Source organism: Amblyraja radiata, chromosome 11, assembly GCF_010909765.2.
Source record: "Amblyraja radiata isolate CabotCenter1 chromosome 11, sAmbRad1.1.pri, whole genome shotgun sequence".
NCBI classification, from domain to species: Eukaryota; Metazoa; Chordata; class Chondrichthyes; order Rajiformes; family Rajidae; genus Amblyraja; species Amblyraja radiata.
Window position 1 is genome coordinate 29,246,981 of NC_045966.1, and position 22,843 is coordinate 29,269,823.

General features: G+C 43.9%; 1 protein-coding gene across 1 annotated transcript in view; it reads right to left on the minus strand.

Moving 5' to 3' along the window:
- Positions 1 to 663: 663 nt before the first annotated feature.
- LOC116978466 (uncharacterized protein KIAA0232-like) overlaps positions 664 to 22,843 on the minus strand; it is a 69,370-nt gene continuing 47,190 nt past the window's right edge. The window contains exons 4-5 of the mRNA XM_033029619.1: positions 6,602 to 6,669; positions 664 to 3,557 (exon numbers count right to left, since the gene is read on the minus strand). Coding sequence (XP_032885510.1) covers positions 3,468 to 3,557; positions 6,602 to 6,669 — 158 coding nt within the window. The 3' untranslated portion in view covers positions 664 to 3,467. The remainder of the gene's footprint in view (positions 3,558 to 6,601; positions 6,670 to 22,843) is intronic.

Here is a 22,843-nt window from a genome sequence, read left to right on the forward strand (position 1 = left end):
TTTTCTGAAAACCTTCTTGACCACCCTATTTACTTGTGCCACTACTGTCAATGAACTACGTGCCTGCATTCCTAGATCCCTCTGCTCTACAACACACATATGGCCGTCATTCATTGTGAAAGTCCTGCACTGGTTTGAGCGCCCAAAATGCAACACCTTATACTTATCTGTATAAAACTCCAATAATCATTCTTTGGCCCATTTGCCCAACAGATTAAGATTCTGCTGTCGTTTTTGGTAACCATGTTCACTATCTATACTACACCACCCACTTTCGTGTCATCCGCAAACTTACTAATCGTGCCTTCCATATTCCCATCTAACGTATAAATATTTGGCTTTTATTTTTTGTGATTGAACACCGTTAATCTGATCAGAAAAAGTTGGACTAAGGACTTTGGGGTCTTTTTTTTGCACCTGCAAATTAAGCATTGTTGAAATGTTGTTTATATTATCTGTGTATTGTGTTTACATGTCTGTCGTGCTGCTACAAGTAAGAATTGTATTGCTCAGTTGTCAGTACATATGACAAGTATAGATTTCTGACTCTTGAGGAGGAGTCGGAAGGAACAGAAATATTGAGATACACAAAAGCACTTCAGCCCATAACTATTATGTGACATACCTACTCGTTGCAAATAACAAAAACAAGATTTACTGAACATTAGTTAACACTGATTTTATTTTGTTATGCAAAATGTTTGACAATGAAACAGTATCCAGTAAAAATGCATTCAATCAAAAATCCACAGAATACAATCAGCACATCCTTTAAAGATATAAAATCAAACACAGATATTGTATGTGCATAATAGCTATTATTTTAATGGATAATGCATGTTTTGACTATATTCTGTGGCACTAAATTACAAAACTAAATTCAGAAAATAACTTTTGGCAAACAAGTTCTGTAGTCAGAGCATTCAAAAGCAGCTACAAGTTAAGGGATTTTCTTTATGGTGTTTATAAGTAACTTGCTTTATGAAGACTGTTACTATATGTTTATGCTGCTTTCCTTAGCTAAGAAAATGCAGGATCAGCTCTAGATGTTCAAAAACATTCTGCCATTATTTACCAGCATCTATCTACAACCTCTAGTTACAATTCTGCCAACATTGCATTTATGCAGAATTAGTAAATGCAGATTTCTTGATTTTTTTTCCTTTAGATAAAATGCAAGGTCTGTTAAGATTTCACTCAATAGAGATCTTTAAAGAAAACCTGCACCCAGATGTCTTTAATCAATTGAATCAGAAAATTGGTCAGTGATGGAACCTAATATAAATAGAAATGCAAATCGGTCAACTCTCACCATGTCATTTTATAAAGTACTTGAGTACATTGTTAACTATTTTGTATCTTTGAATACATCGGAAAACTTCACTACTACTTAATCTTAGCACAGCCCCAATGTGTAAATAAATAACAGCTGGCAATATTACAGTAAAATTCTGATACTGTTAAATAGAAATTTACCCTTACCAGACAGGCGCTCTGTTCAATCCAGGCCAGAACTATCTGACCTCAGAGTGAGGTGGCAGTATAGATTCTCCAATTGGATTCAGCATATATGTATAGATTTGTGAGGGACGAGACAGGGGTAGGTGGTTGGGGGGGGGGGGGGGGGGGGGGGGAGAGAAGTAATCTTGCTACTTTTTGACAGACGGAAAAGTGCATGTGTGTGGATGTTAGGTTAGGGCACCAATGGATTCAGCTGCAAAGTCCTCTATGGTCAAAAAGTCCAATGACATACATGTAACCAAGAGTGGTAAAGTTCTCCATGAACAAGTGAGAAATGATAGGTTGTCAAGACTTGAGGAAATGTATGAAAAGTGAAATACCAGCATGAGTCGGGGATACCAACCCCCTCCCCCACCCCCCCACATAGTTTCCCACAACAGCAATAACATGCATTTATTTTTATAAAGTATGTACGAACAAAAAAATAAAAATAAAAAGGCACTAAGAAATTGTCACTGAATATGGTTCAACGAAAAAGAAAACTTTTATAACTTGAACCATACACAGTTACTAGTTTATACGCGCATGAAAATGGTCCTTAGGCATGAAGCTATAAGCCTACATTTTCTTTCTTGACAGAAGATGAATAAGCACCATTAAAAGAATATTAATGAAAACAAGTATGGGCACTTGTTTCACAACAATTACATACTATGTCAGGTTAACAAATTACAATAACCCAAATGTTTGCCATAAGTACGAAGATGTTGTACATCAATGGGTTTTAATTACGTGCCAAATAATTTAAGCAGTTTAACATTTTGCTCCAAACTTTTTATTGACTCACCAAGCCAAACTCACAATGTGGCTTATTTGCCAAATTTTGTATAATGGGCATGGGTTTCAGGTACCCGGCTTATGCAATTGCCAAGTCTTATATATTTAATGCCAATGCATTATAAAGATAGGATGTTGTGTTACTTCCAAGTCCAATTTGGGTTCATGGCTTAATTAAGTATAGGTACAATAAAACTTAACATATGCAACACTACATTATCAAGTATATTTATCCATATGCTAGTCAGCTACTGAACACAGTATAAAAATATATTACTCAAATAGAACCTAGATGAAAATGACAAATGGCATAACACACCTAAAAATACTAATACAAAGTAAATATTTCTGTTCTACATTTTAGAACCAGCAAATGACTAAAGGATTAAAATAGCTTTTTAATAATTCACTCTTTCTTTAGTACTTTTAGAAGTATAAAAATGGATAAAATACATGACGCTGCAGCATGTAAGATTTTGCAGGAAGTGTGAAATATTCAAATCAATCACAAAAAGCTAGAATAATTACAGATGGCCTTTGCACAACTGAGAACACCTGTAATGCGCTAAGAATTGAGACATTCTTTAGATTTCTTTTATTTGAAGCATTGTGTGGTGCAACTGTTAAGTGAAAATATCTGATTATTAACAATTAATGTTGCAGTTAAATTCTTGGACTGTAGAATTATTACAAACACCCATACCATGAAGCCCAATCAATCTACTTATAAATATAACTAATTGTGCCAGGCAATTTAAACAAGTTTTTGTTTTTGCTGGCACTAATAAATAAAAATCAGATTTTGCCAGAACCTCATCTCCTAAAGAAAAGTTATTAGTTGACAAAGATTTTATAAATTGCGGTACATATTCTACTTTAAATGTGAGTAATCTTTCTGAACAGGTAATCTGTTCTGGACCCACCAAACAATCACAAATACTGGAAACAGCAAAGTGAATTTAGTTTTCTTTTCCATTCAGTGATAGGTATCACACTATTTAGAATTGCCTAATTTACAGATTCTCTAAGAAACCATAGTAACCATGAACAATACATGAGTTTCTTTGAGCTGAATAGGCAGTCCCTTTAATGGAAGCTGTTCTTTCTGGTGGGGGAAAAAATAAACCAAATTATAATTTAAAACAACCATGGTTTCTTCTAATGTACCCCTATGTTTTACAATCCTTTACATTTCTGCTGAGTTTTTGATCTGTATTCGGATCCTCTGGGCTTACATCTGTTTCATTATGCCTCGTGAGCTGGAAAAAAATAAGAATCTGTAAATGTTCCAGTGGCATTTTTAACAGTCGCATCTTGCAATTTCCCAATCTACGTTTTAAAATATGGTAGCAGCTGTATCAATTTTAGAAGGCATGCCCTCAGATCATACAGCAAAGGTTGTTTCTCAGCCTATGTTGAGCATTGAACCTGTTTCACTAAACAGCACCGCAGACTTTGATCAAATGCACTCATTACAATTCAAATCCCGAGTTAATAGACAAAAAGAGAAACGAGAGACTGATTCTTTGTACTCCACAGAACTGACCCAATGGCAGAATTTCTGTTTTCTCTCAAATGAGAAGCAGGTATTGAACATGGTTGAGATATTCATTGTGGAGTGATGCTATTATCAAGCCACTAGACCAGGTGCGGACTCGTTGACCCCGTCCCCCAAGGAATATTCCACCACTGACCCATAGCCCCCAACTGCGCAGGCGCGGCCGAGGAGTTACCATTGTGACGTCAGAGATCTCCTTTGTGACGCGAGTCACGGCAACCCTCACCCAACTGCGCCTCGCCATCCTACCCCTATCCTCCTCCAGTCCTCCTCATCCCCAGCACTCCCTCCCTCTCCTGTTCACCCTCCCTCTTATTTCTTCTCTCCTCCACCCCTTCCCCACCTCCCCCTCCCTCTCTTTTCCCCTACCCTCAGTCACTCCCTCCCTCCATAACCCCTCTCTCCTCCCTACCCTCCTCTTCTCCCTCTATCTCCCTGCTCCCATTGTGACGTTGAACGCGGCTGACGGGCAGGGCAAGTGGAAAAGTGGTTTAAAAAGTGTTTTTTGTAAAGTTTAAAATGTCAATAACGTAAAATATAACATGAATCCGAACGAAACTTGTTTCTTTTACACCGCAGGACAATGGTGAGTAAGGTGGGCCAAAAATTGTAGCACTATCGTGTACTGTTTTGGTGGGGTTTTGGAATATCACGCACAGGCACGCAAACAAACAAGAAGAGATCTATATACATATATATACACACACATACATATATATACACATATAAAGAGATATATATATATATATATATATATATATCTTTATATGTGTGTATATATATGTATGTGTGTGTATATATATGTATATAGATCTCTTCTTGTTACACATATAAAGATATATATATATATACATATAAAGATATATATATATATATATATATACACATATAAAGATATATATACACATATAAAGATATATATATACACATATAAAGATATATATACATATATACATACATATAAAGATATATATATAAAGATATATATATATAAAGATACACACACACATATATATATATAAATATATGAACATATATAAATAAAATATAAATAAATAATATATATATACATATGTACATATATACACATATATAGATATACATACATATATATACGTATTAGGCATGAGACAGGAAAAAGCTGAAAAAAGAGGAAGAGAGATGGGGGTCCAAGGGGCAACACCCTTGGCGGAGGTAAAAGGGGGCAGTGCCTCCAATAGGCAGAATTTTTTGGATTGTACACTCACAGGGGACCCCCCCTCCCTTACCTTTGCTCACTCACAGGGACCCCCTCACTGCTCACACTCACAGGAAACCCCTCACCTTTACTCGCACTCAGAGACTCCCCCCTCTGCTCACCAGAGCTCACACAGACTCCCTCTACTTGCTTTAAAACGTTTATTGACACAGACCAGGCCCCGGCCCTGCAGCCGTGCCCCGGCCTTTCCCAGCCCAGTGGCCACTCTCCCGCTGCCCTCCCCCGGGGCCGCCGCTACCTGCGCTCCCGGCCCCTCGCTTCACCAGGCCTCGCCTTGTCCCGCCCCCGGACTCCTCCCTCCTCCAATCACTGCTCTCTATCCTCAATCCCATCCCCCCACTTCCGCCTCTGTATGCCTTCCTCGTCCAATCATCGCGCTAATTCATCATATCCCGACCCCCCACTGCCTGCTGACTGATGAGCCTCTCGTCCAATCGGGCCCTCGATCATCAGTCCTGACCCCACTGTCTCGCGGAAAGTCATTTACAGATTTATAGAGATTTAGATTTTTTCTTAACGAATTTTAAAATCCGCGGAAAAATCTCATGCCTGATACATATATGTATAGAGATGCATATGAAAATTAAAGCGCAAGGGGGCCACAGCAGCCCATGCAGTTGAGACAGAGGTTCACGCGCACCTCCTCTACTGTATTCGGTGCTCCATCTGTGCCTTCTATACATCAGCGAGACTCAAGTATAGGCTAGGCGACTGTTTCACCACTTCCATCAAGGCCTGCTGAATCTCCCGGTTGCTAACCATTTCAACTCCCGTTCCCATACTTTCTACCCGGGACCACCTCCATTGGCAGTGTGGGGCCAACATGCAAACTGGGGGAAACAGCACCTCATATTTCACTTGGGTTTTCCACTTGAATTCTCCAATTTTAGGAAACAACCCACGCCTCATTCCTATCCCCTTCCACCTGTAACTTTCCTTCTGGTTTTATATCTCACTCCACCTCCCTCCTTATCTGTCACCATTTTTGTCTCCTTTAGTCCACTTTTCATCCTAAGCCTTTAATCAGCCATCTGCCAATCCACCCACCCCCCACCTAACACTTGCCAGGCCTTGCCCCGCTACACCTCCTTTCCAGCTTACTCCCCTCTACCACAATCCATCTGAAGATGGGTCCCAAACAAAATCATCGCTTACCCACGTCCTCCAGATATGCTGTCTGATCCACTGAGCTACTCCTGCATTTTATGTTCTATGTCACAATTCTGTCACAAAATCCATATTGAATCCTACCACAAATAAGCTTCTGGTTGTGAATTATACAAATCCTATATCAGACATGCATAGAATATTATTTCTGCTTAACTCTTTTTTATACGCAGAGAATAATGTTTTTGAGGTGTGCCTGTCATTGGTCACCACATTTTAATAACACTGCTCCTTCCGAAAATGTCACTCCAGAGTGCAGCATGCCATTTTAGGCACAAGATCACAGAAAGCAGAATATTTTCAAAAATCATTTTACTTACAATTTGTTCTTCATGTAGAGATTTGACATCTATGGAGGTTGTGGTAATACTAGAATTTCTGCAGCAATCTGAATTCAAAGAAAACAGAGGTGAGTTTAATGTACTCCACTACTTTGTGAGCGCCCGCCGGGGCTCCAACACCAAGAGCCCGCCGGGGCTCCAACACCGTGGCCTTGCATCACCCGGCGTGGCTTTAATGGCTGCGGGACATTTAACATCGCCCGCCGGGGGCTTTGACTCTGTCTTTGACTCTGACATGGGGGGGAGAGGGGAGTGCAGGGGAGAGATATGTTTAAGTTTTGCCTTCCATCACAGTGAGGAGGACTCACTGTGATGGATGTTTATGTGAATTGAATTGTGTTGGTGTGTGTCTTGGTTCTTTTTTTGTATGGCTGCAGAAACCAAATTTCGTTTGAACCTCATGTGAGGTTCAAATGACAATAAAAGGTATTGTATTCCCTCATTCCAAGCTTTCGCTTTTCTGCAGATACCGATATCTGCTGATGTTCCCTTCCCCAAGACTAATACATCGAAAAAGCTTCATATCAGAAACTACACAATAAGAACAATAGCTTGAGAATTGAAAACACCGTTCTTCTGTGGACTTCAAAATTCTCTCTGTACATCAGTGCTGTTAAGGGTCGCTATTAATTGCATACTTTCCCCTTACATTCAACCACCTAAAGTGCAACACCTCACACTTGCTTAGATTAAACTCCACCTGCCATTTCTCCGCACATTTCTGAAGCTGATCCATTTTCTGCGGCATTTCCCACAGTCCACAAAAATGAATAAAACACAAAACGTGTCTTTCCATTATCTGGCCTCTTAATCCCCATTTTTTTCTAGTAAGTTAAACCATGGCCTTTTTAGATTAATCAGATCATCTTCGAATAGTTTGGTCAGTATTTCCCATGCAAACAATACTATAAATAATTATTCGCACTTCTAGAACGATGCATCAAACATAATAGCCAATCATTATATTGCAAATGTGACTGTACCTCAAAAATAACTCACTGGAGTAAAGGATTTTAACCCAAGGCTGTGGGCCCCTCTTTCATTGATTGCATGTGTACCTCGGCTAAGGCCTAACCATACAAAAAATGCGGTATATACTCCTCCCCTCAATAGTATTCTATTTCAATCATCTATAAACTGGCCTGTTGATTTTGGCAAAAAACAGTCTCATTAGATGACTAACTGGTACAGGAAGAGAACAAGACCACCTCTGATTTAGCAGATTCACAAAGGATTGCTGCAGTAGGTTTCATCTTGGAGAAAATAAATGTCAAATTTTCCTTTAGAAATAATCCTATATTATAATTCGGAATACCTGTTAATTTGGAATGCCTGTTATGAAACCTGGTTGACAAGGGATAATGAGACTGTGGTCAGGAAAAGGGCAGCAGCATATGCCATACATAGGATACTGGGATAAGTGAGTCCCTTGAGTATAATGGATGAAGTGGTATACATAAGGCAATCAAAAGGCCATGAGATATTGCTCGTAGATAAGATAAAGAAGAATCCTGAAAGATTCTGTAATTATATTGAAAGCGAAAGGGTAACTAGTGAGCGAGTCAGTACTTTTCATGTGGTAATCTACAGGTAGAGACAGGAGATGGGTAAGATCTTAAATGAATACTTCTCATCTGCATTTACTGTGGAACGGACAAGAAAAGCTATTGCATTCAAGGAAGAGAACAGCAATATCCAGAAACACATCTATGTTATGAAGAAAGAGGAATTGTCAGGATTGAAGCGCATAACGGTGGATATATCTGAGGCCCGACTGGGTGCATTCTCACATGTTGTGGGAAGCATGGAAGGAATTTGTTAACGTCCCGGCAGAAATTTTTGTACCGTTGTTAGCCGTGGATGAGGTACTAGAAATTGGAGGAAATGTTTTACCTTTATTTAGGAGGGGTGCAAGGGAACGACAGACTAGTAATCCTGGCATTATTGGTTGTTTTAATTTATTTAATTCTTGTTTATTATATGTAAGTATGTGTATTGTAGATTGGTTTATGCATGATAACCAATCATAGTAGAATAGCATCACTAACCTCACCCTACTGTACGATTTATATTAACACCCACTTCCTGCACTGCTCAGTCTTGGAAGCGGTCATGATGTTCTAGCAACTAACAACCTGCTGTACTGCTATAATTACTGATTAAAGATGATCTTGGATTTCAGATGGTATTATTTAGTCATTTACATGGTGTCAGTCAACTTGGGAGTATTCTGCTTCTGTATATCGGGTTTTATTTCTCTTTATCAGTTTGGTTTTTTGCTTTACGATGGCTCAATCTTGCAGAAAGCCTGCACAGCTTATCTTCGATTCCGACGTCGGCGAGCGATGGCTGACTTTTGAGATTGATTACCAACACTACATGAACATCGTCCACCGAAATGAACCAGACGATGTCAAAGCTTCCCTTCTACTTAACCTTGCGGGTCCCGATGCCATGATGAGGGCTCGGACTTTTGAATATGCCTCTGAAGTTCGCGACGCCAACGACCAGGTAGTTACACCTGCAGAATCTGTAAACGATCCTAATGTTTTGCTGCGTAAATGTAGTGAGATATGTGACCTGCCGTCGAACCGCATTTTAGAGAGAGCCAAATTATTTGCGAGACACCAGCTTCCTGATGAGCCGGTGGAGAAATTCAGTTGTGATTTAAGATACATGGCCCAGAGGTGCCGATTTGAGACAATGACTAATCAGCTGATAAGGGACAAATTGGTGTCTGGGATGAATGATCAAAAGCTACGATTAGAGTTGCTGCGGAATCCTAATTTAACACTCGATGAGGCCGCGCATGCCTGTCATTTGGCTGAGTTTGTCACTCCATTAAGCGAGCAGCGTGACACAGAAACAAAATCTATCAATTTGACTGGGTTCACCAGACCGCGAGCACCGACAGACAACAGAGATTTACGACTGAGACCCCTCGACCGGCTAATCGGGGATTTGCTAATGAGCCTCCTAGGAGATGCCCTAACTGTAACTATCTCCACAATAAGCAAGACCCATGCCCTGCTTATGGGAAGTCTTGCAATTACTGCAAGAAAATGAACCATTTCTCTGCCGCTTGCAGGGCCCGTGGGAAGAGACCCTCGAGTTTAAAGCCTAATCTACACCTGCTACAACAAGACAAAACAATCTCTGCTTCTCAGTACCAGCTCGACTCGGCCCCCGAGGACAGTCCAATTAACTCACAAGGGGAGTCAACTGTGTATTCACTCCTGCACACAGCTGGTAAGATTCTCGATCCTACAGTTTTGATGTCGGTCAATAATAAAGGTTTCAAGGGCAAATTAGACACAGGAGCAAAAGTGAATGTAATGTCTGTACACCTCGATAACAAGATAAGAATTAACGAGGCCTTGACTAAAGACAACTCCACTCTGCATGCTTACGGGGGGGAAGTTCTGATTCCACTAGGAAGAACCACTTTTAAATGCGTGCTGAAAAAGACTACAAGGAATCTCACCTTCTATGTTTTGAATTCTAACTCTGTGACTCTGTTGGGCATCCAAGCATGCCAGGACTTGGGGCTGATTTCCTTTGACCAGTCGGTCCACAAGCTACTGATATCAGTGGACCCGATAAAATAATACCCTGATCTATTCGATGACAAACTAGGCAAGCTGCCTGTGACCTACAAGATATTAATTGACCCCAATGTTGAACCTGTCGTCCGCGCACCACATTGTGTGCCACATGCCATGAGAGACAGGATTGAGTCTGAACTAAAAAACATGGTCTCCTTAGGCGTGCTAGAAGAGATCAGTGAGCCCACAGATTGGGTCTCCACCATGGTTGCTACTTTCAAGAAGGATAAAGACGAGCTCCGCGTGTGCATCAATCCGAAAGATTTGAATTCTGCCATCAGGCGCCCGCACTATCCTATGAGGACTGTCGAAGACGTTGCGGCACAGATCGGACGAGCTACCGTATTTTCCATCCTCGATGCAAAGAGCTCCTTCTGGCTGGTACCGCTGGACGACGAGTTGTCAAACCTCACCACATTTGCCACTCCATTTGGCAGATTCAAGTTTCTAAGAATGCCATTCGGCCTCCCATGTGCCATCATAGTGGACGATATCTTGGTTTATGGCAAAGACACACCGGAGCACGATCACAACCGAAAGATTATCATGGACAGGGCACGTCAGATCAACCTGAAATTCAACCCTAACAAGTATAAATTCAGGATTTCAGAGGTCACCTATGTTGATCATGTGTTCACTCCTGACGGTCTCAGGCCGGATCCAAAGAAACCTGCCACCATCACAGAGATGCCTGCCCCCACCGATGTGCTTGGCCTGCAGCGATTCCTGGGTATGGTGAACTATCTTGGAAAATTCATACCAAACCTCAGAGAACTGAGTTCGCCTCTGCGACAACTAACTAGAAAGGATACTACTTGGTTTTGGTTCCAGCAACACCAAAAAGCATTAGACGTTTTAAAATCGAAGCTGACCAGCGCACCAACCCTGACATTTTTCGACCTGAAGCGCCCTGTGACAGTTACCTGCGATGTCTCACGATTCGGGCACGGCGCAGCCTGCCTACAATCATCTGCCGACGGTGCTTTGCGCCCTGTCTCCTATGCCTCCCGCACCATGACCGACACCGAACAGCGCTACGCGCAATTCGAGAAGGAGCTGCTAGCTGTTGTCTTTGCTTGTTCCAAATTCAAGGACTTTATCTTTGGCAACGTCTTCACGGTCGAGACAGACCACCAATCCCTGGTGACGATCCTCAACAAACCTATTCACGCAGCACCAGCACGTCTGCAGCGCATGATGATGCAGCTCCAGCGCTTTGACTTTGAACTTGTTTACAAAAAGGGTAAAGACATGCACGTTGCGGACACACTCTCTCGTGCACCACGGGCATCCAACGAACGTCACCCCTACGAACGGGATGAGTTTACGGTTCTCGGCATTGACTTTGTTCCTACAAAACAACTACGCCGCCTAGCCGACGCCACCCTCCAAATACTTTCATCCGTGATCAAAAGAGGCTGGCCAGACAGACAATCCAGCGTACCAACAGAGGTGCAGTCGTTCTTCTTAGTCCGCGATGAACTGGTAATACAGGATGGTGTCATAGTTAAGGGCCACAAAGTCGTGATCCCCTCATCGTTACGTGACGAATACTACAAAGAGGCACATGGCGGTTACCCAGGAATTGATGTCACGCTGGCTCATGCACAGAACCTGCTCTGCTAGCCCGGGATGGCCAAGTACATACGGGATAGTACAGCCTCCTGCCCCACTTGCAACAGCCTTGCACCACACCAGCAGAGACAGCCCATACTACAACAACCTCCACCAGCTCTGCCCTGGACGTCGCTGGCGGCAGACATTTTCGAATGGCACGGTAAACACTATCTTGTCCTGGTTGACTCCTATTCTAACTGGTTCGAACTCGACCTTCTGAACTCCATCACATCAGAAATGGTCATTCGAAAGCTAAAGAAACACTTTTCTATATTCGGCGCACCCGTCCGTTTGCAGACCGACAGCGGAAGTGTTTACCAGCCACGCTTTCAAACTCTTTGCCAACCGTTGGAATTTCCACCATGTCACGAGCAGCCCTGAATACCCAGAGTAACGGGCTCGCTGAACGAGCTGTCAGAAGCGCAAAACATCTAATGGAACGCGCACACCTCGCCAATTCAGACGTGTACCTCAATCTCTTAAATCTCAGGTACATTGCTAGAGACGGAACCATGGGCTCGCCGGCCCAGCGACTGATGTCCAGAACAACGAGACCTCCGATTCCGATTGCCCAGCAGAAGCTGATGCCACAGGTGCTGAAGCCAGCTGCACTCCAAAAGCGTATCCAGGAGAAACACAACATTCAGAAACGGTCGCATGACAAGTCCAGCAAACCACTCAAACCTCTACTACCGGGCCAAGTCGTTCGTTTACAAACTTCCATGGGACATTCCCGTCTGGGTAGCGTTGTTGACCTGGCTGAAGAACCTCAATCCTACCTTGTGGACTACGATGGTACCATATACCGCAGGAGCCGCCAACACTTGTTTGCCGTGAAGGAACCACGTCCACCACCTTATGCTCCACCACTTCAGTTCCAGCCGTTTGCTGCCGTTCCTTCCACCAGCTCCAGCATGTCCCGTACCCCTCCACGACCGGAGGCTATGACTAACCACGAAAATATCTCTCTTGCATGCTCCCCGTCGGTCACCACGGGTGTCCCCTGCTGCCATCTCGCCTCCGGGTTCACCACCTCCTTTTAATCTTTCTGGCGAAGAGGGAGAGGGCTTGGTCCATACGTGTTCGGGCCGTATTAGTAAACCGCCTGATATGGCAAATATGTTTAAATTCTTATGACGCGTGTGCTTATTATACTCACTCTTTAAGGGGAAGGATGTAGATTGGTTTATGCATGATAACCAATCATAGTAGAATAGCATCACTAACCCCACCCTACTGTACGATTTATATTAACACCCACTTCCTGCTCTGCTCAGTCTTGGAAGCGGTCATGATGTTCTAGCAACTAACAACCTGCTGTACCGCTATAGTTTGAATACTGATTAAAGATGATCTTGGATTTCAGATGGTATTATTTAGTCATTTACATGTATTGTGTATACAGGCTTGTTATGCTGCTGTAAGTAAGAATTTCATAGTTCCATTGTTGATACCTATGATAATTAAATCTTCTTGATTAAAGTTACTGGAACTGATTCGAAGGAATAGCATTTATTTGTATTTGGAAAGGCGAGGACTGATTAGGAATAGTGGGAGATCACATCTCACATCAGACTTTTTTTTTTAAGGTGACCAAGTGGATTAGCGGATATTGTTTGCAAGGGCTTTAGCAAGGCTGGCTGGTCCAGAATGTTAGAATACATGGGATCCAAGGCGAGATAACATCTTGGATTCAAAACAGGCTTGGAGGTCAGAAGCAGAGGGTACTCGTGGATGGTTGCTTTATAGATTGGAGACCTAGTGTGCCACAAAGGTCAGTTCTGGGACCCTTATGGTTCATAATATACGTTAAGGATTTAGAAGGGAATGTAGGTGGTACGATTACTCAGTTTGACATGACATCAACATTTGTGGTGTGGTGGACAATGAAGGAGGTTTAAGGTCTTAACAGAATCGAGATCAACTGGATAATAGAGCAAGGAATGGCTGATGAAATTTAATCAGACAAGAACAAAGTGATGCATTTTAGGAAGTTAAATCAGGCCAGGACATAAAGTGACTGGCTGGGCCCTGGAGAGTGCACTTAACAGTGAGATCTTGGGTACAAGTACATATTTCCCCAAAACTTGTAGCACAGGTAGAAAAGAGTGGTGAAGAAGGCATATGAAATAACTGTCTTTATTGGCCAAGGTATTGTATATCGGAGATGGGCATCATTTTACAAATGTGTGCAGACCCGGTTGCCTGGCTATATGAATTATGTGATTAAGCTAGAGAAAGTACTGAAACGATTCACAGGAATATTGCCTGGACTGGAAGGCTAGTTACATGGAGATTGGATAAGTTGAACTGCAAGGAGGAGGCTGAGTGCTGACCATAAAGAGGTTTGTAAAATTCTGAAGGGTATAGTGTGGATAGTCTCAATCTGTTTCTCAGGGTAAGATAATCTAAAACTAAATGGCATTCAAGGCCAAAGGGGGAAGATTTAACGTGTATCCCAGGGATAGGTTTTTGCACAGATCGCAGTGAGTATAATTGAATGATGTGCCAGCGAAGGTAATAGAGGCAGGTACAATTGAAATATTTAAAATACGTTTGGATGGTTATACGAATGGGAAAGTCTTAGAGGGATATAGGCCAAAAGGCAGCAAATGGAATTAACATAGATGGGCAACTTGGTTGGCATGGACATGCTACATAATGTGACTATCGCCCTTCACCGTTTCAACTCCATCCAACTGACACATGAGCTGAGGCACCTGGATGGGTAACCAGGACAGTAATTTTTCCTTGGAAAGGTTGTGTGCAATCTGCACCGGATCATTGACACTAAATGATGTTCCGATACTGGGACTTTTTCAGCTCTAGCAACTTCCAAGAAATTAAGTACAAAATATTGTTTTATTCTGATGAAAGGTTATACAATTTTAATGTCAACACTTCATAACTTTACTGAAACTACAAAATGAAAATTGTACAGCCGAATAGATTTAGAAAATAGAAAAATGACCAGTGTTCTGTAGGTCCCTACAGATTTACATTATGACCACTGCTTTTCTTGTTTATGACCTTGAGATAAATGACATATTATGGTATAAGGAGTACAGTTTGTGAATGAAGCAGAATTTGACGACATAGTAAGTAGTGAACAGGAAAGGAACAGACTTCAGGAGGGTGGCAAAATGAGCAGGCACAAAGAATTAATGCAGATAAACACAACCTGCTTGGGAGGCACAATAAGCTAAATTGTTGAATGTACTGGAATGGATCTGAAGGAAACATTTACTAACTTTGATAATGGCACAGCAATTTGGTAAGGAAGCTAAGAATTTAGAATACTTGGCTTTGTGACCTGGAGCAGCATTAAATGAGAAAAAAGTTGTGCTGAATTTTAACAAATTACTGGTTAGTCCTCTCCTAGAAAATCGCGTGCTAAGGTTCCGAAGGGCTGTCATGGTCTAGGCAAGTATAGAGATATCTAGCTGAATAATTTTAAGGATGAGGTACTTCAGTTATGTGGAAGGATGAGAAATGCTGACATTCTCAGAGCAGAGTTGCTCTGGAGACCAGATAGACGTACTCAAAATTAAAAAGACAGTGAGAGGACACCGAGATTGGTATTGGAAATGCTAATATGTTATGGCACTTTGAGATCAAGGAGGTGATGTTGGGGCTCGTTGAAAGCATTAAGTGGATAAATCCTCAGTGTCTGAAGGAATCTTTCACACATTATTGAGAGGCAAGAGAGATTTCAGGAGCTTTGGCAAATAATTTATGTTCTCTAGCCACAGGCAAAGTCCTGGAGGAATCGAGGACCCGATTTTGTTCCTTTGTTTAAGGGAAGTAGAGATATTCAAGGGTTTATAGGCTGGTGAACCTCATCAGGGACGCTATTGGAGAGAATTCGTCGGGCTTGGATTTACAAGTACTTGGAAGAGAATGGGCTAATTAGAGACAGTCAACGTGGCTTTGTACACGGCAGTCATGTCTTATGAACGAGTTTTGAGGAGGTGATGGATAAGGGTAGGGCTGTGGATGTCTACATGGATTTTTGTAAGACATTTGATAATGTCTCTCATGATAGGCTGATCCAGAAGATTAAAATGGCATGATCCACGTGGATAGACAAAAGTGCTGGAGAAACTCAGCGGGTGAAGCAACATCTATGGAGCGAAGGAAATAGGCAACATTTCGGGCCAAAACCCTTCTTCAGACTGATGTAGGGTGGGGGGGTAGAAAAGAAAGGAAAATAGGAAAAAGAAAAATGATCCACGTGGACTTGGGTGATTGGATTCAGAACTGGCTTACTCATAAAAGACAAAAGATTATGGTGAAAGGGAGTTATTCTGGCTGCAGGTCTGCGACCTGTGGGGTTCTGCAGGGCTATATGCTGGGACCTCTGTTTGTGATATATATCCTGGAATGCATTGCTAGAAGGTGGTGGTGGAGGCAGGTGCAGTCAGGACATTTAAGAGGGTTTTAAATAGGTACATGAATATGCAGCAAATCGAGGGATATGGTTCACGTGCTGGTGGAGAAGATTAGTTTAACTTGGCACGATTTTTAGCACAGACGCTGTGGGCTGCACTGCTCTAAGTTCCTGTGCAAGGAGTTTTCTTGGAACAGTGATGGAATTCAATCCCACAAGAACTTTCATGAAGGCAAGTAGACAAGGAGAAAGATGTAGATGGGAGAAAAGTGTGAAAGTGATTTGGGCAGCACTTTTAAAGTCAGCATAGGCATAATAGGGTGAAAAGGCTATAGTGTTGTTAGCTACGTGGATTTTATACCACTTAACAATGACCTTGGTATCATGATGTACTGATGGATAATCAGAATCCTGACTCATTGTGATTGATCCTTTAAGCTTAAAGTGCTTATTTGAAATAAAACATTTCCATGAATATATTTTAATGAACTAAAGGCAAGTTAAAATGTTCTTCTGTCATATTTACACTGCAAAGTAAGTTATCAATTATAAAAGGACAATTTGGAATAGATAGGGCAAATGTACAACGTCTTCCACCCAGAGTAGGAGAATCAAAAACCGTATTGAAAGGTGAAGAGATTTAATAGGAACCCAAGGGGTAACTTTTTCTTTATACACAAAGGGCGGTAGGTATATGGAACAAGCTGCCAGAGGAAGTAGATGAGGCACGTAGTAGCATAATGTTTAAAACACATTTGGACAGGTACATAGATAGGAAAGGTTTAGAAAGATATGGGCCAAACGCAGGCAAGTAGGACTAGTGTAGATAGGGCATGTTAGTCGGCAAAGGCAAATTGGACCGAAGGGCCCGTTTCCACATTGTATGACTTTATGACAACTTTATCATTATTATTGAATTGAATTTAAAACTTACCAAGATATGTAAAAAACACCACATACAGATTTTTCTTATATTAATGTGTCAGTGACACATTCTATAATCAGTGACTGGAGGTCAGTTGGTGTCAGTTAAGCGAAGCACCATATTTGAAATAGCAATATAACTATTTGCCCCCCCCCCCCCCAATTTTTTTTCTGATTATACGTCATTTACTATTTCTATGGCTCACTTGAAGGGTATGTCACCTGATAGGTCAAAGATCAGAGCCTTTTCTTCCTTTTGTATGCATGTACAAATGATTGGTCTGCATGAAGCAGCCTCTTTTCATAGAATTGTACAGCACAGAAGGCAGTGCACAGATGACAGTCATTGGCCCATCGTGTCCATGCTATTAACTTCACTCTTTAGTCCTTTCCCATGATTTTGCAAATATTTCCTTTTTAGTACATAAAATCATCTTAAAATCACTGAAACTGCAAGCACGATAAGTGGTATAATGGTAATGTTTTAAAAGCCTGGATGTTAATCTGGACACGAGTTCAAACCCTACCATTTCTTCTGGGGAAGTAAATTTGTCACTTCAAAATGTATTTAAATATGATAGAACTTTACTTATCTCGGCGGGAAATTGATCTGCCAACAGTCATACAAACACAACATACATGAAACATAAAATTAAATAATAATAATAATAATAATAATGCATTTTATTCATGGGCACCTTTCAGAACACTCAAGGACACCTTACAGTTAAAACAAGCAAATTACAAATATATAAATAAAATGAAACAAAAACAACATATCCATGAATTTAATAGAAAGTGGAGTTACGTGGGATAGGCCGGTCTGAATAGGTGAGTTTTGAGGGATGTTTTAAAGGTGGGGAGAGACTCTATGGTACGGATGGCTAGTGGGAGAGAGTTCCAGAGGCGAGAGGCAGAACGGCTGAAGGCTCTGAACCCCAGTGTGGACAGGCGGGCAGATGGAGTGGAGTGCAGGGAGGAAGAAGTGGATCGGAGAGTTCGGGATGGAGTGTAAGGCTGGAGGAATTCAGAGGTATGGAGGAGCGAGATTGTGGAGTGCTTTGAAAGTGAGGAGGAGAATCTTAAAATCAATGCGGTATTGGACAGGGAGCCAGTGCAGTTGTTTGAGGATGGGAGTGATGTGTTCGGTGGATGGGGTTCTGGTGATAATGCTGGCAGCTGAGTTCTGGACCAATTGGAATTTATGGATGGACTTGTGGGGTAAACCAGAGGAGAGAGTTACAATAATTAATACGGGAGGTGACGAGGGCGTGGATGAGAGTAGCAGTGCTGTTAGGTGTGAGTGATGGACGAAGACGGTGGATGCGTAGGTGGAAGTAAGCAGGCCGAGTGAGATTATTGATGTGTTTTTCAAAAGAAAGCGTGCTATCAAGGATGACACCCAGACTTTTGACCCGAGGGGAAGGAGGGACAATGGAATTGTCAATGGTGAGTGAGAAATTGGGACATTTAGAAAGGGTGGATTTGGAGCCAACAAGGAAAATTTCAGTTTTGTTACTGTTGAGTCTGAAAAAGTTGTGAACAAACCAGGTTTTAATTTCCACTAGGGTACACAAAAATGCTGGAGAAATTCAGCGGGTGCAGCAGCATCTATGGAGCGAAGGAAATAGGCAACGTTTCGGTCCGAAACCCTTCTTCAGACGGTTTCCACTAAGCAGGAAGAGGGAGGGAAGAGGGAGGAAGCATGGAAGTGGGTTTGGTGTGCAGGTAGTGCTGGGTGTCATCCACGTAGCAGTGAAATTGAATGTTGTATTTACCTGAAAATAAAACAGGGGGAAATAGATAAATTATAAAAAGGAGGGGGCCTAGGACTGAGCCCTGGGGAACACCACTGGTGACTGGGGAGGGTTGTGATTGGACATTTTTAAGTTGTACAAACTGAGAGCGGCCGGAGAGGTATGATGTGAACCACGTGAGTGATGTGTTGATGATACCAATGGAGGCTAGACGATCGAGGATGATGTTGTGAGAGATGGTGTCGAAGGCAGCAGTCAAATCAAGGTGGATGAGTATGGTGAGAAAACGGGAGTTGGCAGCCATCAGCAGGTCGTTGGTTACCTTGACCTAATGCTGTTTCTGTGCTATGCAGAGGGCAAAAAACAGTTTGAAATTGTTCAGAGGTTATTGCTGATGAGGTGATTGTGAACCTGTGCAGAGACTGTTTTTTCTAGTATTTTAGAGATAAATGGCAATTGGTCGGAAATTATTTAGATTGTTGGGATTTGTACCGGGTTTCTTAAGTACAGGTGCACAACCTTTTATCCGAAGATCCAAATAATGAAAACCTCCGAATAGCGGCCATTTTTTCGGTCCTTGAAGAAAGGTCCTTGAAAACGTTCACCGAGGGCGGCCCGCAGAGGTGACAGCGGAACCTCCGGTCGGTCCTCGAAGAAAGGGGAACTAAATCCCCATTCATAAAAGAGAAGGTGAGGGTATATTGCGCGGGAGGGTTAATAATTGACAATATGCTGCTGCCTGCCCGCTGAGTTAAAAAGTTCCCACGGTAGACTCACGATACACAGTGTATCGAGCAACAGATTGTCGCTCCCTTCAGTTTCACCCCACCTACACCCCTCTGCTTCCCGGCCATTTGTGTGACCCCTTCACTCCCCTCTCCAGCTCCCCGCCCATTGCACCGGCGCGGGGGCTTTGCACTGTCTTCATGTCGGCGATACCAGCAGGTCAGTGCCAGTCACCGGAGACGTCAGGACCAACGGGACACCGACCCCCAGGCCCACTGCAAGCACGGAGATCCCAGAGACCCACAGCCAGCAGCAGCCCAGCCCCGTTCCAACTCCAGAGGAAAACTGCAAACTGGCCGGAGACGTCAGGACCACCAGAAGCCGTTCCCCGAGCTGCGCCCCCTCATCGGGACACCGACCCCCAGGCCCACTGCAAGCACGGAGATCCCAGAGACCCACAGCCAACAGCAGCCCAGACCAGCCCCGCTCCAACTACAGAGGAACCTGGGTTGCGGATGACGGGGCGCAGCTCGGGGCGTCGTAGGGCCCCATCGGGGAGCGGGTTCCTGTTGGTCTTGACGTCTCCGGCCACCTGCCATCCTCCGGGAACTGTACCGCCCTTGCAGGAGAGTGGGGTTGTTTGCAGTTGCAGAGGGAGGGGGCAAGGGCGGCACAGTTCCCAGTCTCAGCTCCAGTCCAGGGGGGTGGCCGGAGACGTCAGGACCAACGGGACACCGACCCCCAGGCCCATTGCAAGCACGGAGATCCCAGAGACCCACAGCCAGCAGCAACTCCAGCCCAGCCCCGCTCCAACTCCAGAGGAACACGTAGGGGCAGAAGCTGATGGTGTGCAAGGTACGTCTTGTTCTTGGGGTGGCGGATGAGGGGGCGCAGCTCGGGCTGTGGGCAAACTGCCACTTGTCGCCGTAGCGGCCCATCGGGGAGCGGATTCCTCTGGAGTTGGAGGGGGAGGGGGGTATTGTGCTGTTTGATCGCCCCCTGCTATCCCAGGGACGGAGACACAGCGGCTTTTTAGACTGGTGGGCAATCACTTCCAAAGTTCTGCCCACACAGTCAGTACACCTCTCCTACACTGCATTTCATACAAACATTTATTCTGCAAGAAAAAACTACATTGAAGACGCAAACTCGCGACCGAGTAACTGCCGGGATCAAGGCGCAAACTCGCGACCTTGCGGATATGAGCCGAGCACTCTACCACTGAGCCAGCCATTAAAATCTACGCTAAAAAATTTCCATTCCGAAGACCGACAAATTCTGAATTACGAAAAGTGTCTGGTCCCAAGGCTTTCGGATAAAAGGTTGTGCACCTGTACTGGAGTTATTGCAGCGGTTTTGAGAGAGGAAGGAACATGAGCAGCAATAAGGGAGGAGTGGATGATGTTAGTTATGAAAGAGGAGAGGGAAGGTAGACAGGTTTTGACTAAGTGGGTGGGGAGGGGGTCGAGCTGGAGGGGAATGATTTTGATTTTCGGATGAAATCAGATATTTCAGTAACAGTTGGGAGTTGAAAACTAGATAATAAAGAAAAGGGGGGGACAGAAGGTGGATGGAGTGCACTATTATCCGTATTAGATAAAGAGGGGAGCTGTTTGTGAATGTTTTTCAATTTTGGTTTTGAAAAAGGACATAAAACTATTACATTGAGAAGTTAAGTACAAATGGGATGGAAGAGTATAAGGTGGTCGTGAGATCATGTTAATTGTGGAAAACAGGGCTCGAGTGTTCCCTTCGCCAGATGAAATTAAATTAGCATACTATATGGATTTAGCTGTAGATCCTTATAGTGCAGTATGTGCAAGTCCGTTTTTTTTTGTAGAGACATTCCAGGCGACGTCCTTTTATTTTTAGCTGATGTAGAGCAGGGCTCGAAATTAACGGTTACCCGGCTGCCAATGACCACCCAAAGTGCCGCCGGGCAACCAAAACGCCGAGTCATTTTTCCCGGCTTGGCACTGCAGATACAGGTTTATACCGAAGATAGACACAAAAAACTGGAGTAACTCAGCGAGTCAGGCAACATCTCTGGAGAAAAGCAACGTGACGTTTCGTTTCGGCGACGGCTGAGGAAAGATATTAGGTGCGCGGTGATGAAGGATTGGAGCGAATGACAGGTCCCGCACAGCGGCCGCGACAGAGGCTCCATCTCCTCCTCCTCCACCCCGCCCGCCCTGATAGTGGCCGCTGCCTGCTACTCTGCCAATGGCGCTTTCAAAACAAACCATCTTGCACGCCGAGGCCGGGAGGGAGGGGGAGGCCTCCTTCCGCTGTCTGAAGCAGCTGCACCAATGATCCTATAGCTATAGAATCTTTGAGCTGCACCTCTCGGCCCCGCACCTTGCTGTTGGCTGGCGGAGGAAGGGGGGCGGTGGCGAGGAGATCCCAACCGCCTCCCCCTTTGGCGGCGGCACTTGGCGGCAGACAGGGATGGCCAAGACAGCGGGGCGATGTTGTCCGAGGAGTGCTGACCTTCCTTCCTCCCCACCTCCCCCCTCTCTCTCTCTCTCTTGTACGCCCCCTCCACCCCTCCCCTTATCCTGAGCCCCTCCTCTCCATCCCGCTCTGATCCCCATTCCTGCCTCTATTCAGTCCTCACTGACATCCCCTGTGCTCCCCTCCCCATCTACCCCCCCCCCCCATCTATTCATCCTGCGCTGATCACCTCGCATTGATTCTCCTGCCACTTCCCATCCATCCTACATTGGTCCCCAAATTCATCCTGTACTTACCCCGCTTCCCATCCATCCTGCAATACTCCTCCATTCATCCTGCACTGATCCCCCCATTCATCCCGTACTGACCCACACTCCATTTACCCTGCACCGATCTCCCCCCATCCATCTAGTAGTGATCTCCCCATTCATCCTGTACTGAACCACCCATTCATCCTGTACTGATCCCCTCATTCATCCTGCACAGACTCTCTGATCCACACTGTACTGTCCCCCCCCCCCCTATTCATCCTGTACTGATCACCCCCATTCATCCTGCGCTGACCCCCCCCCCCCCATCCATCCTGTACTGATCCCCCCCATCCATCCTGTACTGATCCCCCCCATTCAAGAAGAATGGGGGGGGGGAACAGTCTCAAGAAGAGTCTCGACCCGAAACGTTGCCTATTTCCTTCGCACCATAGATGCTGCCTCACCCGCTGAGTATCTCCAGCACTTATGTCTACCCC